Consider the following 16,981-nt stretch of genomic DNA (forward strand, 5'->3'; position numbering starts at 1 on the left):
TACTGTAAGTCAGAAGTTTGTAAGAGGCCATAGGCCACCAGCTGCTGTACCAGCAATGTCGTGGTTATACACCATGTAACAACGTAATAAGATACGTTTAAGATACTCTGCCGCCTTTGGTAGTTTTAATTATTTACAGATTCCAGTAATTATAAGTTTCACAATTTGTTGATGTACCTATTCAATATGTCCCGTTGCCTTGCTGGAGAGAAAATCAGCATAAGGGTCCAGTCAACACATGTTAAAGAAACTTCAGCAACCAGCGAGCCACTGACAACCCCCATCTGTTTAAACTGGATCAATGCCCAGATGAACTCAACTCAGCTGAGCTTTTCTCAAACCATTACTTCACCATCGTTTTCCATGTAGAACAAATAATAGCCATCTGGCAAGAGGAGCTGCCATGTTGTATGGGTTTGAAATTTGCTGTTGGCAAAGTGTGTTAAGGCTGGCGAAGTCCAGATGACATCCCTTAAGGAACAAATTCAGGCCCTTTTCACAAGACTGGGAACAGGCACATCGAGCCCCTAGGTCAGGACAGATGATGGATCCAAAACATTATTTTATGGGAACAAGAGCAGGAAAGCTTTGATGAGTCAGATTGAGCAAAGCTGTGTTTAAAAAACAACCATGCAGAAATTAGTCTTTGCAGAAGATGGGGGGGGGGGGGGGGGGGACATATAAATTAACACGTTTTCAGACATTTTCCCAGAGGACAAATTATTTCTGCATTTATTCCCCATTGCAATGAATCACATGCCGGTCGATTTGGAGCAGCAACATTTTGTAACCACTCCAGCTCATGCTTCATGGTTCATGCTATAACACTCCATGCTATAACAAATCTGTGCATAGCGGGTCGAGAAAAGCAGGGAATATCTGTTCCTATAAGTTACTTTTGAGAAAAAGAGTTGTATATGTTTCCAGCACAAACACATCAGTGTTCTACAGCATCTACAAAAAGGATCTATCTCCAGATAACTATGCTTTTTTCTCATAGCCAAAGTATATCCATGCAGTAGATTTATTACAGTTTGCGAGTTGGAAAATATCTTGGTCAGCCATTTTGCTTCTACAATAAGGGAGACTGCTTGGTGAGTATTGTAGAGGCCCACACTATATAGGACTATATGTTATCAATCCAGATATATTTCTAAATCAATGCAGGACCTGTAGGGCTCATGTCACAGAAAGGTCATATACATGTATACCATAATTACAAACAATTAGGTGCAGCACAAAAATAATGGTATACCATAGTGTATCAAGACCACAGTAAACCATGAAACTGGAAAACCACCTATGCCTACTATATTTAATAACCGGTTTCCACAAACAGATGCACAATAACTTAACAACAAAATTGCCAAACTTGGTTAAAAGCATCTTAAGTCAGAGCTGCAGCCTTGGGAGAAAGCAAACAAAATGTGTGAAGGCAGATCCAAACTATGAAAATAACAATTTGTGGAATTAAAGATAGATGAGGATGATTACAATTTACAAACATATTGGATTAGAATAGTAATATGGAAACAGTTTATGTGGTGTAACCATGTGGATTAACCTTCCCAATATCCCTCTGTACTGTTCCAGCATTGGTTCTCCTTGCAGTGTTTAAATGACTCCCAAAATCTCTCTATATGTGCTTTTCATGAAGTGACATCAACATCCAGGTCAAAGGTTAAGAGAAAAGGCAAAAAAAAAATCAAGCTTTTTTCATTATCACACGGAGGCAGTTAATCATTGGTTTAATCATTTGAGGCTGGCAGCGCTGCAGAGCTGGGCTCCCTGCGGATCTGGACCGCTGTGGAATACCTGGCGCACCTGAGGCTTGGCAGCAGCAGTCAGGTGACCTGAGGTTGACAACAGGCTGGCCTAGCGTGATGCAGGCCATTGCTTTACCACTTGGGGTGAAATTAGGAAGCCTTTCATTTTAATTAATAAGCAAGAGAAGTGTTTAGGAGTTACCCAAATCAGACACAGGACAGGTGAGAGAGAGAGAAAGCTATTTTGTTGCGTTTCCACTTTCAGAAAGTCTTAGCATTTCTGATCTTGTTTTTAGATTTGCCTTAATTGAAGTAAATCTTATTTCTAGTACTTAATTGTAGTTAATTCAGTCCAGCTGAACTGAGTCACTGACTCCACCTTCAAATACACAAAGGTATTTAAGCTGCTGCTGACAAACAGCTGTGCTGTTTCTCAGTAACAATAAATAAATAAATACATAAATAAATAAGAAGGCATAAATCAAAGTTATCATTATTCTAGTGATAAGGAGACCCACATGGTATCTTGCCTGCCTGGTGCTCAGATTGCAGATCTCCCTAAACTAGTAGACGGGCTACTGGCCAAAGCCGGGGGGAATCCACTGGTCATGGTCCACATTGGAACCAATGACATAAGAAAAGGTAGGACAGAGGTTCTGCAAGACAAATTTAAAGAGTTAGGAACAAAACTAAACTAAAGAGCAGAACCTCCACGGTAGTTTTCTCTGAAATATGTCCGGTACCACGTGCCAGGCCAGGGAGACAGGCAGAGATTAGAAAGTTCAACACCTGGTTGAAATCCTGGTGTAGGGAAGAGGGGTTTAGGTTTATGGAGCATTGGTCTTTCTTCTGGGATAGATGGGACCTGTACAAACCGGACGGTCTACATCTAAACAGAAGGGGGGCTAATGCATTGGGAGAGCGTATGTGCAGAGTAATTGAGAATCTTTTAAACTAGGGACCGGGGGGCAGGGAGCTCTGACAATGGGAGATGTTCCACTAAAGAAAGAAAACCAAGGGAAACTGCTAGTAGGAAAGTCCTGATTTGTTTATACCTCAATGCCAGGAGTATAAGGAACAAGATATTAGACCTAGAAGCCACAGTGCTGGTGTGTGAAGGAGTAACAGAAACATGGCTTACAGAAAATGATGGGGATGAATACAAGTTGAAAGGATACACACAGTTTAGGACAGACAGGCAAAATCGAAGAGGTGGTGGGGGAACATTATATATCAGAAACGACATTGAGGCAGAAGAACTCAAATCTGTAATGAAACAGAATCATTGTGGGTTAAACTTTTAAATAAAAGATCTGGAGGATTAGTGGTAGGAGTGTGTTACAGACAACCCAATTCAGATATTCAGAAAGATGTTGCATTGTACAATGTAATCAGGACTGCATGTAGCAAGGATGTGGCTGTTATAATGGGGGATTTCAATTTTGCAAACATAGACTGGGAAAGCCCAGTTTCGATTGCAGAAGCAGAAATAGAAATGGTTGAGAAGGCAAATTACTGCTTTCTAACTCAATTTGTCAGGGAACCAACCAGAGAGAGTGATTTGATACGGAAAGACACTAGTTACAGATCCACTGGCAAACTGTGATCACAATATGGTTAACTTTGAGGCATTCTTTCAAAAAACAAGGACCAAGTCAAAAACAATGGTCTACAATTTTAGAAAAGCAAATCTTGAAGGTATAAGGCAGCACAAAACAAAATACAAAGAATATGTTGAACTGCAAAGAGATGTTAAGTGAGGGATCAGGAAAGCAAAGAGGGAAATAGAAAGAAACAGCTCTTGGAGCTAAAATTAATGCAACTAAGAGCTTTTTTCAATACTACAACAGCAAGAGGTCAATAAAGGAGGAAGTTAAACAGATAAAGGGCAAACATGGAAGTATCTTGGAAAACGAACAAGAAGTGGCAAAAGTTCTAAATGAGTATTTCACAGAGGTTTTTACAAAAGAAAAGACAGATAACATGCCACAGGTTAACAATCAGTCCAGTCAAACCCTAAGAGAGATCAGGATAAATGAGGAGGAGGTACTAAAGGGACTAGCAGAATTAAAAACCAACAAATCACCTGGGCCAGATGGTATATTTCCAACAGTACTTAAAGAAATGAGGGAAATTATTTATTAGCTAACTAAACTATTCCAAAAGACACTTAGAACAGGGGATGTGCCAACTGGTCAGAAAACTGCTAATGTCACACCAATCCACAAGAAAGGGGACAAAACTGAGCCAGGAAATTACAGACCAATCAGTCTCACCTGCATTACTTATAACATTTTGGGAAAAATTATTAGACTGAAAATCGAGGAGCATCTTAATCTTGGAGATAGTCAGCATGGGTTTAGATGAGGCAGATCATGTCTTACTAATCTATTAGAGTTCTTTGAACATGCAACTGCAGCTGTAGATCATGTGAAAGCATATGATATGATATACTTAGATTTTCAAAAAGCTTTTGATAAGGTTCCACACCAAAGACTGATCCTCAAATTGGAAGCTGTAGGCATTCAGGGTAATGTAAGTAGATGGATTATGAACTGGTTGATGTATAGGAAACAGAGGGTGTCGATAAGAGGAGTCGCTTCTAACTGGAGTGAGGTTGTTAGTGGAGTTCCACAGGGATCAGTATTAGGGCCTTTGCTGTTTCTAATCTATGTTAATGATCTGGACTCTGCGATAGTTAGCAAACTTGTCAAATTTGCAGATGATAGTAAAATAGGTGGCTCAGCAGTTATAATTTCCGCAGCACAGGCTATTCAAAAGGACTAAGATAATATTCAGTTGTGGGTCGACACCTGGCAGATGAAATTCAGTGTGGACAAGTGCAAGGTAGTACATGCAGGTAACAAAAATGTCCACTATACACTCACCTAAAGGATTATTAGGAACACCATACTAATACTGTGTTTGACCCCCTTTCGCCTTCAGAACTGCCTTAATTCTACATGGCATTGATTCAACAAGGTGCTCAAAGCATTCTTTAGAAATGTTGGCCCATATTGATAGGATAGCATCTTGCAGTTGATGGAGATTTGTGGGATGCACATCCAGGGCACGAAGCTCCCGTTCCACCACATCCCAAAGATGCTCTATTGGGTTGAGATCTGGTGACTGTGGGGGCCAGTTTAGTACAGTGAACTCATTGTCATGTTCAAGAAACCAATTTGAAATGATTCGACCTTTGTGACATGGTGCATTATCCTGCTGGAAGTAGCCATCAGAGGATGGGTACATGGTGGTCATAAAGGGATGGACATGGTCAGAAACAATGCTCAGGTAGGCCGTGGCATTTAAACGATGCCCAGTTGGCACTAAGGGGCCTAAAGTGTGCCAAGAAAACATCCCCCACACCATTACACCACCACCAGCAGCCTGCACAGTGGTAACAAGGCATGATGGATCCATGTTCTCATTCTGTTTACGCCAAATTCTGACTCTACCATCTGAATGTCTCAACAGAAATCGAGACTCATCAGACCAGGCAACATTTTTCCCGTCTTCAACTGTCCAATTTTGGTGAGCTTGTGCAAATTGTAGCCTCTTTTTCCTATTTGTAGTGGAGATGAGTGGTACCCGGTGGGCTCTTCTGCTGTTGTAGCCCATCCGCCTCAAGGTTGTACGTGTTGTGGCTTCACAAATGCTTTGCTGCATACCTCGGTTGTAACGAGTGGTTATTTCAGTCAAAGTTGCTCTTCTATCAGCTTGAATCAGTCGGCCCATTCTCCTCTGACCTCTAGCATCAACAAGGCATTTTCGCCCACAGGACTGCCGCATACTGGATGTTTTTCCCTTTTCACACCATTCTTTGTAAACCCTAGAAATGGTTGTGCGTGAAAATCCCAGTAACTGAGCAGATTGTGAAATACTCAGACCGGCCCGTCTGACACCAACAACCATGCCACGCTCAAAATTGCTTAAATCACCTTTCTTTCCCATTCAGACATTCAGTTTGGAGTTCAGGAGATTGTCTTGACCAGGACCACACCCCTAAATGCATTGAAGCAACTGCCATGTGATTGGTTGGTTAGATAATTGCATTAATGAGAAATTGAACAGGTTTTCCTAATAATCCTTTAGGTGAGTGTAATTACACTATGGGAAGAATAGAACTAGATGAAGTAACACATGAGAAAGACCTAGGAGTCTATGTGGACTCCTTACTTTCTCCATCCAAACATTGTGGGGAAGCAATAAAAAAGGCAAACAGAATGCTAGGGTATATTGTCAAAAGTGTAGAATTGAGAACAAGGGCAGTGATGTTCAGACTGTCCAATGCACTAGTTAGAGCTCATCTGGATACTGTGTGCAGTTCTGGGCTCCACACTTCAAGAAAGATATCGCTGCTCTAGAGGCAGTTCAGAGGAGAGCAACCAGACTTATTCCAGGTCTGAAGGGAAAGTCCTACTGAGAGACTGAGGAACTGAACCTTTTCACGTGGGGACTTGATCCAAGTCTTCGAAATCATGAAAGGCATCGACCACATCAAACCAAAGGAGCTTTTCCAGATCAGCAGGGACACACGGACCTGGGGACACAAATGGAAACTGGGCTTCAAGGCTTTCAAGACAGAAAACAGGAGACACTTCTTCACACACTCCCCAGTGATGTGGCTTAAGAGACAATTTGTGAACATTCAAAAATAGACTTGATATGATCCTTGGATCCTGAGACCTGTGTGAGTTATTAATGGACACCAAGCAAGCACGATGGGTCGAATGACCTCCTCTAATTTGTAAACTTTCTTACATTTTTCTTATGTTCTTAATTTAAATATAGGAGACATTCCAGCCACTGCAAAATACAAATCCACATACCAAAGAGTTTAAAAAGCGTAAACTCAAGGAGGTTAGTCATACAGGGCCTTTTTCATGAAAGGGTTTGATTTCAAAACAAAAAGTAAATTTGATCTGGTTTGAATTAGTGGTGTTCTTATAACAGCAGACCCTGGTAGGCTTCGACTGCCAGAACAGACGCTGGGAACTTGGGCTGCTGCCCTGGCATTTGCTTTAAAAAAAATACCAGGGGACATACCCTACTGAAAAACAATTATCCCACACGTCTCATTAAACAATCACTTAGGCCGGATCTTATGCAAAGCAATTGTCGGGCATTGAGGAAAGATTCCTGTAATTAACAACTTGCTGACACTGGGACCCTTGGCGTTTAAACCCATTTGAAGAGACAGGCACGGGGAGTTCCAGTCATTTGCTCGGGTAAAACACAAGCAGTTGTAGTGCCAGCCAGCTGCATAAGACAACTCAGCATGTTGAGTGTAAGGTTGTCGTACAAAGCACCTCGACACGCTACTCAATATGCTCATCTATGGGGAATGGGCGTGATCTAATTTTTTAGTTATTCAATACCCACAGTATTTATATGCATAACCAGCCCTCCTGAAATAGAAATGCCAGCTGAGTGAGATCAGGGGCCGGTTGAACTAAAAAGGTCTAACTTTAAGTCTTAGCCTTAGTCTAAGTCCTGTGAAATTGGACTTGCGTAAGACCTCGCTATAAGACCGCTGCACGAAACAAAACCCCACAGGTCTTACGTTAGCCCTGGCTTAACTGATGTTTAATTAAGTTTTTATTAATTAAATTAAACATTTTATTGTCAAATTAGTTGCAACTATTATTAGTTAAACTTCAATTACTTTGAATGTATTTAAGTATTGATGTATTTATTTTTTATAGCTTTTGCATTCTCCTGTGCTATTTCTGAATTATTTATACGAGAAGGTTTTGTCAGTCCTTAAATATCCTCTCTTGATGAAATGCCCTTTCATATAAAAAATCTAAATTACCTGGCATATGTGCTGCCATGTTGGTTTCATGTCAGTTTCTATAGCAAGAGATACCCATTTCCCATGTAAGCCTGGTGTAGGATAGACTTAAAAAATGACTTAAATTTAAGACCAAACTGAATCGATTTTTTTTTTTTTTTTTGCAACATGCCTATTTATTTTGGGCTTAAATTTAAGTCTAAGACCTTAAAAATGGTCTTAAAAGCATTTAAGACCTTTTGTGCAACCGGCCCCAGGTGAAGGGTGAACTCCTACAGATGTTGGATACACACACACACACATTTGTTTTTACCCCCGAAGTAAATGTAAACAGACAAACATGTGCAGTTGCATAATATTTAATACAGATCTAAATATGGAATCACAATATATATTAAACTTCAGGGTGGCGGGAGATTAATTATTCACTCTGCCAGAGTTTAAAAACAATCATCAGTAATTGTATTTGGTTTCAGTCATGAGAAAACAGCTGCAAGTGAAAATAAGATAATCCCAACTCACAGCAGATGATCGCTGCAGTGCGCCTGCACTCCAGATGTTTACGTGTCCTTGTAACACACTGGTGAGGCAAGTCATGTGATGGCCACAACACTTCACATTCACACACACTCCTCAGCCCAGTGAACTGCAGCACTGACCAGGATGCATCTTCATTGGCTAAAAGCAGAGCACGGCTCCACACAGCTCAGCAATTAAGGTGCAGGAGTGACAGTGACTTCCTTCAGATTTAAACTACAATCTATTAATCGCAGTTGCTCAGCCAAACTCTCAACTGAACTGGTCAGTCGTAAATTAAAATATAATAAATTAATATATTTTCTATCTTTCTGCTTTGGTTGTATTTCATCCTGATACACTAATACTGCTTATTACAATAGTACTGTGTCCAGGTCACAATTTCATCAGTGCATCCATTAGTCTTGACCTGGTCACTGGGCTCTCGGTCAACAGTGGCCAGCACAAGCAGACCCGTGCAGACAGAGTCCCCATCGAGCATAGCAGGAGAAAGTGACAGTTGGAAAAGAGAGAGAGCTCAGGCTGGCCTCACGGTTTCTCTGCAGTATCCGCCCGATAAGTACCACACAGCCGGTCCCAGTGGGTGAAGTAAGGTGCGTAGTTGTAGCGGAAGTGGTGGTGATGGGTCTGGTGAAAGGGCGACCCCCCGAGGAGGTGGAAGGGCAAGAGCCGGTGTGTGGCCCAGGGCAGGTCATGGCCACAGTGGTCCTCCACAGACATCCAGATATTGATCATGTGGAATGCCATTTCACTGAGCGGGTGGCAGTCCAGCAGGGCGGCGCAAGTGAGGGCAATGGTCTGCAGGCTCAGCAGTTCCCAGGGGCTGGAGTCCTGTGCAGCCAGAGCAAAAGTGTCCCGGTTCTGGTGGTGGGTGCTGTGGACTCTCTGGTACAGCCAGGGCACCCTGGGGATGGCAGCAGACAGGGGCTGTGTTTATTGCCTCTTTCTAATCTGAGTGAAGGGAGATCTATTTCTATTGGTTAATCAGAGTGACAGGAGATATATTTCTATTGGTTAATCAGAGTGACAGGAGATCTATTTCTATTGGTTAATCTGAGTGACGGGAGATCTATATCTATTGGTCAATCTGAGTGACATGTCCATCATTAATGTACAATAGTTAGATTGGAGGATTGAGGTTTTAGAGTGGTGTCACAATGGTTATTCATATAAGCACAGTTCCAATGGTAGTTACATATCAGATGACAAATGAATGCTAGTTGCAATTCAACAAAATTGAACACGTTTTTTAATTTATTTTTTTCCCCTAATTTAAAACAGGTAACTTCAGATGAAACAAACACAACCCTAACACCACTGTTCCATGCCAGGCCCATACCAATCTACACTCGATTCAGTTCAGCAAGCAGAAAAGCAACCCTAACCTTAACAAAAAGCCTACATTTACTGGGGACTCTAACCCTAGCTTTATCCAGAATCTGATTTCATCCCTTAATTTTAATGCAAAATATAGCAACTCCAAATAATGAACCTGAATGCAACTGTTAAATTATTACTACCTTCAGCCAAAGCTTTTTATATTAATATTGTGATCTTCAAACATCAAAAGGAGAGTACTTAACCAATACAGCACATTACCTCAGTGTGTCCCGAAGGGCACATTTTTACCTTCGAAGGTTCAGAACACATTACCGAACGAAGGTTCAAAGTTTCATCATTTATCAATTACGTCACATTAGCTATTAATGTACAGATTTGAATGAAAATCCTTTTTTTTTTTTTTTTTTTACAGATAATCCATTTAACTAAATAAAACACCGCCTTGTAGTTTAAGTCGAACAGTAATCATGTTTTTTATTTATGTTTTACATGTTACATGTAACATGTAACTTCATGTTAACTTCAATTTATATTTTATTTAATAAGGTCAAAGTGTTGGAAATGGTGAATCTGTATAAAAAATACATATTGGTGAATATATCCCGGTGTTCTAACTGATATACTTTCCTTATTATGTCAGCATTTAAATTCTACAGTTTTTTGTCATTATTATTATTATTATTATCATCATCATAATTTTCATTATTATAAATACTGGTGAATCAATATTTGAGACTATTCCCAGTGTGTGATCGGTTCTGTTCACGGTGGGAATCTCCTGTCTTCATGGTGTTGGATGCGTGTCCCTTATGTCACATATAAATGTCGCCTCAATGGTCTGAAACAAATCGATATAGACAGTGTAAACATGTTACTGTACCAACATACTTGTTGTCAAGCGCCTACCTGTGAATGACGACGTGCCAGGCGAAGTACACGGAGTCGAAGAGCAGGAGGCACAGGGCGACCTCGGCCAGCGCTCTGGCGCAGCGCGGAGCCTCCGGCGGCAGACTGGGGCTGCGGACGCACTGCAGCAGCGCCGTGACCGGGGCGATGACCGTCAGGTGGCAGCAGGCTATCCTGAGCAGACAGCGCCCCCACAGCTGCAGGGTGTCGCCGACTGGTACCTGCGGGTCCCCGCCAGCAATCCGGTAACAGTTCATCTGCGGCCAGCGGCGCCCCAGCACGTCCACAAGCAGGAACGGCACCGACAGAGCCAGGTGTGCCAGGAAGCCGAAGGACGCGGGCAGCAGCGGGGACTGGAGGAGGCGCTCCCGGCGGAGGATGGACTCCCAGAGCGGCTGCAGCAGCAGGTCAGGGGGGGCTGCAGGACACGTACTGTTCATTGCCCCCTCTCTCTCTGTATGTATATCTTTAACAAATCCAGTGCGGCTGTTTCAGTTCATTCACTCCACTTTCTGATGGTAAACCATGCCTCCTTCGTGTTTAGTTTCATCTTGAAAAGGAAAAAGAAAACAATCAAGACCCCTTACTCCTCTGATGGCAATGTTTAAAAATCGTATCCGCTGCTTGTCATGTACTTTTTCTAGGCAGGCATCCCCGTCTCAGACGTCCTGTGAGGAGGCGCAGGCTGTGCGCTGCTCTGGGGCTCGACTCCGCTTTTGTACTCCGTGAAACTGGAACTGAACCAGCTGAACCGGGGGAGGTCCAGCGCACCGCTCCGAAACTCACACATGTGCGGGAATGAACAGGACTGACCACAGGTGTGACACACAGCTAACTGACACTACATGATGTCGGGAATATTCAGGCTTCTAGGATTGTTTGGGTTATGTAACTTTCTTGCGTGTCTTTATTGAAAAATAAATTAAAAAGGCAGCAACCAAGGCTTTGTAGTATTCTGCCTGCCCCTCACTCAGTGGCGGTTCTAGCTTGTATGGCTCCCTGGGCGAACCCCCCTTTCAGAAACAAACTGTAGTATATAACTACAAATAAAAAAGAGATTCGAATTATAAGGCTAACAAACATAAGTGTTATACTAGCCTATTTCAGTACATGCATAACATTATACTCAAAAAGAGATGACATAGCTGCATACCTTTATCTTTTGCGCGTTTCTCATCTTCTTCTTGCCTCTATTTCCTAAACTGGGCACCTGATGGCTTAGACCATTTCTTATCCATTTGTGTTGATTTGGCACTTGAGCATCAATACATTACCCATCCCCCAACACTGCCAACCAAGAGTCAAGACTAAACCAGTTCACCTTGCTGGTGTGCAGACTGGTTTTATATTATTCTTAAAGACAATGCAACAATATGTCTGAGAAACTATATATCCACAGTATTATTAATTAATTGTGGTTTATTTGGTAGCATTTCGTAGTGTGACTGATTTTAGTAATTGCGTAATAGATCCTTAGAAACTAGATTTATAATCAGCATTTACGATTACACCCATTTATACACAATATTCTCCCACGGTGTGTATCGTGTTTTATCATGATTAGCTCTCCAATCATTAACCAGATTGCACGGTGCGTTGCCCAGCTTGACAACGCGTGTAGTCCTTTATGCCAGGGTGCAATCAAATGTGCAAAAGAGACCCACTATGGAGGGTGATCAGTGCCAAAATGAAGATGAACGTGATTATGGACATGAACATGAACATGCAGACAGTCCGCTTTTACAGTGTTACCACAGAAACTGGTCGGAAGTCAGACAGGTCCACGCAGAGCAATGGTAGACAGACGTGTTTCAATTAATAAAACTTAATAGTTTCATATTGTATTTTGTTCTTATTTAGAAAATGTGCACAGACTCTCACTCTACTCACTCACGGTCAAAAAAAGAGGTGTTAAATTAAGTCCTACATTTTACCTCTATTTCACCTTCTTTCTAACTGTTGCGTTAATGTTAGTAAATGGAGGTCCTTGAGGTCCTTAATCAGGAGAGACAAGTGCTTAAGTGTTTCTTAAAGCAATCACCATGTACGGTGCATTGCTCAGTTAATAGAAACAATAATATAGAAAATATAGTAAATATAGAAAAGTGTTTGCAAACTATAAACCCAGATGGTCAATGTTAACATGGAAATAAGAGAGCTGATTTCACATTAATGAAGAACATCATGCTTTTATTAACTGAAGATTTAACCATTACAGTTCACATAATACTATGTGTGAAATGAATCCGGCGCATGGGAAAACTTAATGCGTTCAAATAAAAATATTAACCAGACGCTTTAATTTCAAAATGTGCCTATAACATACTATATAATGAGGTGCATTTGCATGACGCATTTCCACGCTAAAATAAAGTTAACAAGTTTAATGTTAGCTAACCGGCTACATGTCATCATGTGTATGCCGAGGCATAAAGTTAACGTTAGCTGTCTCAGTATTACTATAATAAAAACGTTTAAATAATAATAATAAAAAAAGCGCGTGTGGTGTCATGTGCATCTTTAACTGTATGATATTTAATTATAATCAAAAGTAACTTTCACAAGTTTAATGTTAGCTAACCTAGTTACGTCATCATATGCAACCCGAGTTAAGAAAGTTAACATCAATGTTTTTAAATAATACTAATACTAATAAATAGATAAAAAAGCGAGTGTCATGATTATGTGCATCTTTATGGTAATTGTATATCACTTTACATTATATATTAGTGTTCGAACTGAGGGGGGGTACCCTCATAAGAGGTAAGAGAGAAAACTTTGAACTTGGGGGGTCCCGATATTTCATTAAATAATACAAACAAATGTCGAAATGAATGCCCTGACACGAGAGGTCTTTGTCGTCTTCTTCCAAATTCCAAAAGTGTTCCAGAATCGATTGTTTTCTCTTCAGTGACGTTCTAAACCCGCGCGTGCGCAAACTCGCAGCGGTGACTCAGTTACAGCAGGACTGAGTGGAAACACGCCATTCTTCTCTGATTTAGCATGATTACAAATGTATATCATTATCTAATTATCTAATTAAACGGCAGTTTATAATCTTTGTCTACCCAGCAGTGTCACGATGTGGAGTCCACCAAAAACATTAAAAACAGAAGGTGATTCAGCAGCCAATAGCAGGGCGGGAATGAGAGCCAATCATAATTCAGTTCCTCCTGGCCAATCAGAATGAGCTGATGTTTGAGTCCTGGCAGGGACAGTTCATGGTAGCTTTTATATGGGGTCAAATTAGTGCCATAAGTATCCCATTCAAAAAATATATATATTGTAAACAAAACAAAAAACAGAAAAAAATGATGTTGAGATCAAAAAAAAAAATCGAATGCAAAATGTATAGAATTGTAAACAAAAACAAAAAAACTTGAAAGCAAAAAATGTTAAATCGAGAGCAACACTCGCCTGCAGTCCCTGTCTGTGGCTGCGATGCTGCGATTTTTGCTTTCGCCGCCGTTTCTTTGCTTTCGATTTATTTATTTTCGTTACGGGTTTTGGCGCCGTTTTGTCGTGAGGGCGGGATGTAATATGTAATAACTGATTAATGTTTCAAGGGCGGCATATAAACCTGATAAGGCAGCTGAGATATGGACGCAAGAACAAAGGCAGGAGAGACAGAAGCGCTGTGTTGTTGCGCACTGGGGGAAGTTCCAATGCCTCTGAGTAACCTGCCTGCCTGTACCTAAATACCTCTGTCTCTAAAGTCCTTACAGTCCTCTTTTGTTTAAATTTTTGTGGGTTAAGTTTTAAAGATCCCATTAGACAAACTATATAGCCTTGGTGCAGATTAATATGCAATTGTTGGGGTAAAATTGCTTTCCAGTAAGATACTAGTTAAAACTTGCTCTTATAAGGGTTTCCTGTGTGGCAGATAGAGATCATTTCTACTGCCGTGGACATTCTTTAGTTAATGAACCAAAACTATACACTCACCTAAAGGATTATTAGGAACACCTGTTCAATTTCTCATTAATGCAATTATCTAACCAACCAATCACATGGCAGTTGCTTCAATGCATTTAGGGGTGTGGTCCTGGGCAAGACAATCTCCTGAACTCCAAACTGAATGTCTGAATGGGAAAGAAAGGTGATTTAAGCAATTTTGAGCGTGGCATGGTTGTTGGTGCCAGACGGGCCGGTCTGAGTATTTCACAATCTGCTCAGTTACTGGGATTTTCACGCACAACCATTTCTAGGGTTTACAAAGAATGGTGTGAAAAGGGAAAAACATCCAGTATGCGGCAGTCCTGTGGGCGAAAATGCCTTGTTGATGCTAGAGGTCAGAGGAGAATGGGCCGACTGATTCAAGCTGATAGAAGAGCAACTTTGACTGAAATAACCACTCGTTACAACCGAGGTATGCAGCAAAGCATTTGTGAAGCCACAACACATACAACCTTGAGGCGGATGGGCTACAACAGCAGAAGACCCCACCGGGTACCACTCATCTCCACTACAAATAGGAAAAAGAGGCTACAATTTGCACAAGCTCACCAAAATTGGACAGTTGAAGACTAGAAAAATGTTTCTAAAGAATGCATTCAGCACCTTGTTGAATCAATGCCATGTAGAATTAAGACAGTTCTGAAGGCGAAAGGGGGTCAAACACAGTATTAGTATGGTGTTCCTAATAATCCTTTAGGTGAGTGTATAACACGTTCTTATCAGTATAGTGTGCTGTGTCCTTGGTACCAGCGCTTCCATGTCTGGATGAAATAGTGTTTTCCTAATTATAAAGAATACCTCATGAATTATTGCTTCCCGTGTCTCGGAACTGCACCGGGACATATGCCAAGAAAATATCATCCAGGTTCGGGACGGCACCGAACCTCCTTTGAAATATTGCTTGTAGATGTATAAAAGGCCGTGTGAAACTTTCAATAAACGAAGATAAACGAACAGACATTGTGTCAGTGACTTTACTTCCCAGGCCTGTCTCCTGCTGAGAGTCTACACTGTTACTGGAAGCGCTCACTGGGGTGCCTGATTTACTGGGACCCGAAAGGTTGCTTCAACTGAAGCATTGTACCTTAACAGCAATCAAGGTGGAGGGGATTATATCTAGGAATAGTCCTTTTTGTATTATGAATGAGTTGGGGAGTTTTTGTAAGGTTTTATATAAATGTCACTGCCGAGGGGGCTCTGTGAGAAACGCGTGACCAACTACACCACCTCAATTGTTGAGCGAGAGAGGAGCTTGCAACCCCCTTTGAATTCTCTCCCCGGGCAGCTCGATCAGACCCCAAGACACAACAGCAGGAGATAAGTAATAACAATATTTTATTTAAGCATGCACAGGGCACAAAGGCTGTACATGACCAAATAAAACATGTTATCTATTGATATAAAACTAATCTTCCCATACTGTATACATTCACACTAAGCAGCAACGGATTTAGAGGCGTCTCTCTCCCAGAGTTGCTCAAATACAGCGAAAGGAGTTCACAACCAGGGTTACTGTTAATTCACTTCAGTCTCGTCAGGGTGCAGCCACCCCACAAAACACCTACAAGTAAGTGAGATGCCTGCTCTGGGACGAAAAGAAAGTACTCATCCACATTGGGCAGGTCTGCCTTTCACCCACGGCCTCCGAACGTCACGTCTCTGGTCCACGGTTAGCCGGGTTCCACGGCCCTTCCTTCAATACAGGACACCGGTGTCTGTTGCTTCACTGTCCAATCCCCTGCACCTTCCTCCAGCGCACTTACTGGCTCTGCTGCTGGTGTGTCTCTGGCTCTCTAGTGAGTAGAACAATAGGGTCAGGGGTGCAGGTGACTGTAATTAAGGAGGTGATGCAGGGAAGTCTACTACCAGATGGACATCTACAACAGAAGAATGTTTGCAAGGGCCCTAATTTCTGAAAATGCAAATAATGTAGAGACTATTTACAAATATTTACTACAACTATTTACACAGATGCATCACTGAGGCAAACAGGAACTAATGTGGCCCAGTCACCCACAGCTCCCAACAGTGAGGGAACCATTGTGCTGCTCGTTAATCACCCCTCACGCTGCTGTGGAGATTGTGCTTTAATTAATTTAGTTGAATTACTCATTTCATGTTTTTCACAAGGTTATAAAATAATGTCATGATTTCAAACAATCACGCTTTGTAAAAAAAAAAAGTGGGGGGATTACAAACCAATGCATTGAGATCAATTGGGCAACACATATAACAGAGGCTTATTGGAAGCTGGTCATTGGGGGGATTTCCAAAAGTGAAACATTTTTTATGAATCATCCTCAACTTCTACTATTGCACAAGCTTGATCTGCAGCACCCCCCACACAGCCCAAGACAACCAGCGCAAACGTCTAAGGAGAGCAGGAATTGGACACCTAACTGGCATGAATTAAGAAGCCGTCCCACAGGGGACTTTAATTAAAACAATCATGCAGGCTGTACTTCATTTTTAATTTCAAAAGCGCTTCATCAGGCAAGAGGCTAAGGGCACCTCATCATCCTGATTCCAGGAGGGGTTGCTAATGCTTTCTCAAGATTTGAATGCCAAAACAGACTGCTGGTTGCCTGTAAATGCAATAACATTTAAATATCAACTATAATTTCTCCCCCTGAAGTTATTCTCCTTACTCACCGCTGCCGAGATTCATGCAGTGTCT

General features: G+C 41.5%; 1 protein-coding gene across 1 annotated transcript; it reads right to left on the minus strand.

Moving 5' to 3' along the window:
* Positions 1 to 7,906: 7,906 nt before the first annotated feature.
* Positions 7,907 to 10,787, minus strand: LOC136759319 (cholesterol 25-hydroxylase-like protein). Its single transcript, XM_066714247.1, has 2 exons — positions 10,348 to 10,787; positions 7,907 to 9,004 (listed from the first exon to the last, which is right to left on the minus strand). The coding sequence occupies exons 1-2, from the start codon at positions 10,785 to 10,787 to the stop codon at positions 8,629 to 8,631; spliced, it is 816 nt and encodes a 271-aa protein (XP_066570344.1). The 3' UTR covers positions 7,907 to 8,628.
* Between the last annotated feature and the right edge of the window lie 6,194 nt (positions 10,788 to 16,981).

The sequence above is a fragment of the Amia ocellicauda genome, chromosome 9 (genome assembly GCF_036373705.1).
Source record: "Amia ocellicauda isolate fAmiCal2 chromosome 9, fAmiCal2.hap1, whole genome shotgun sequence".
NCBI lineage: Eukaryota > Metazoa > Chordata > Actinopteri > Amiiformes > Amiidae > Amia > Amia ocellicauda.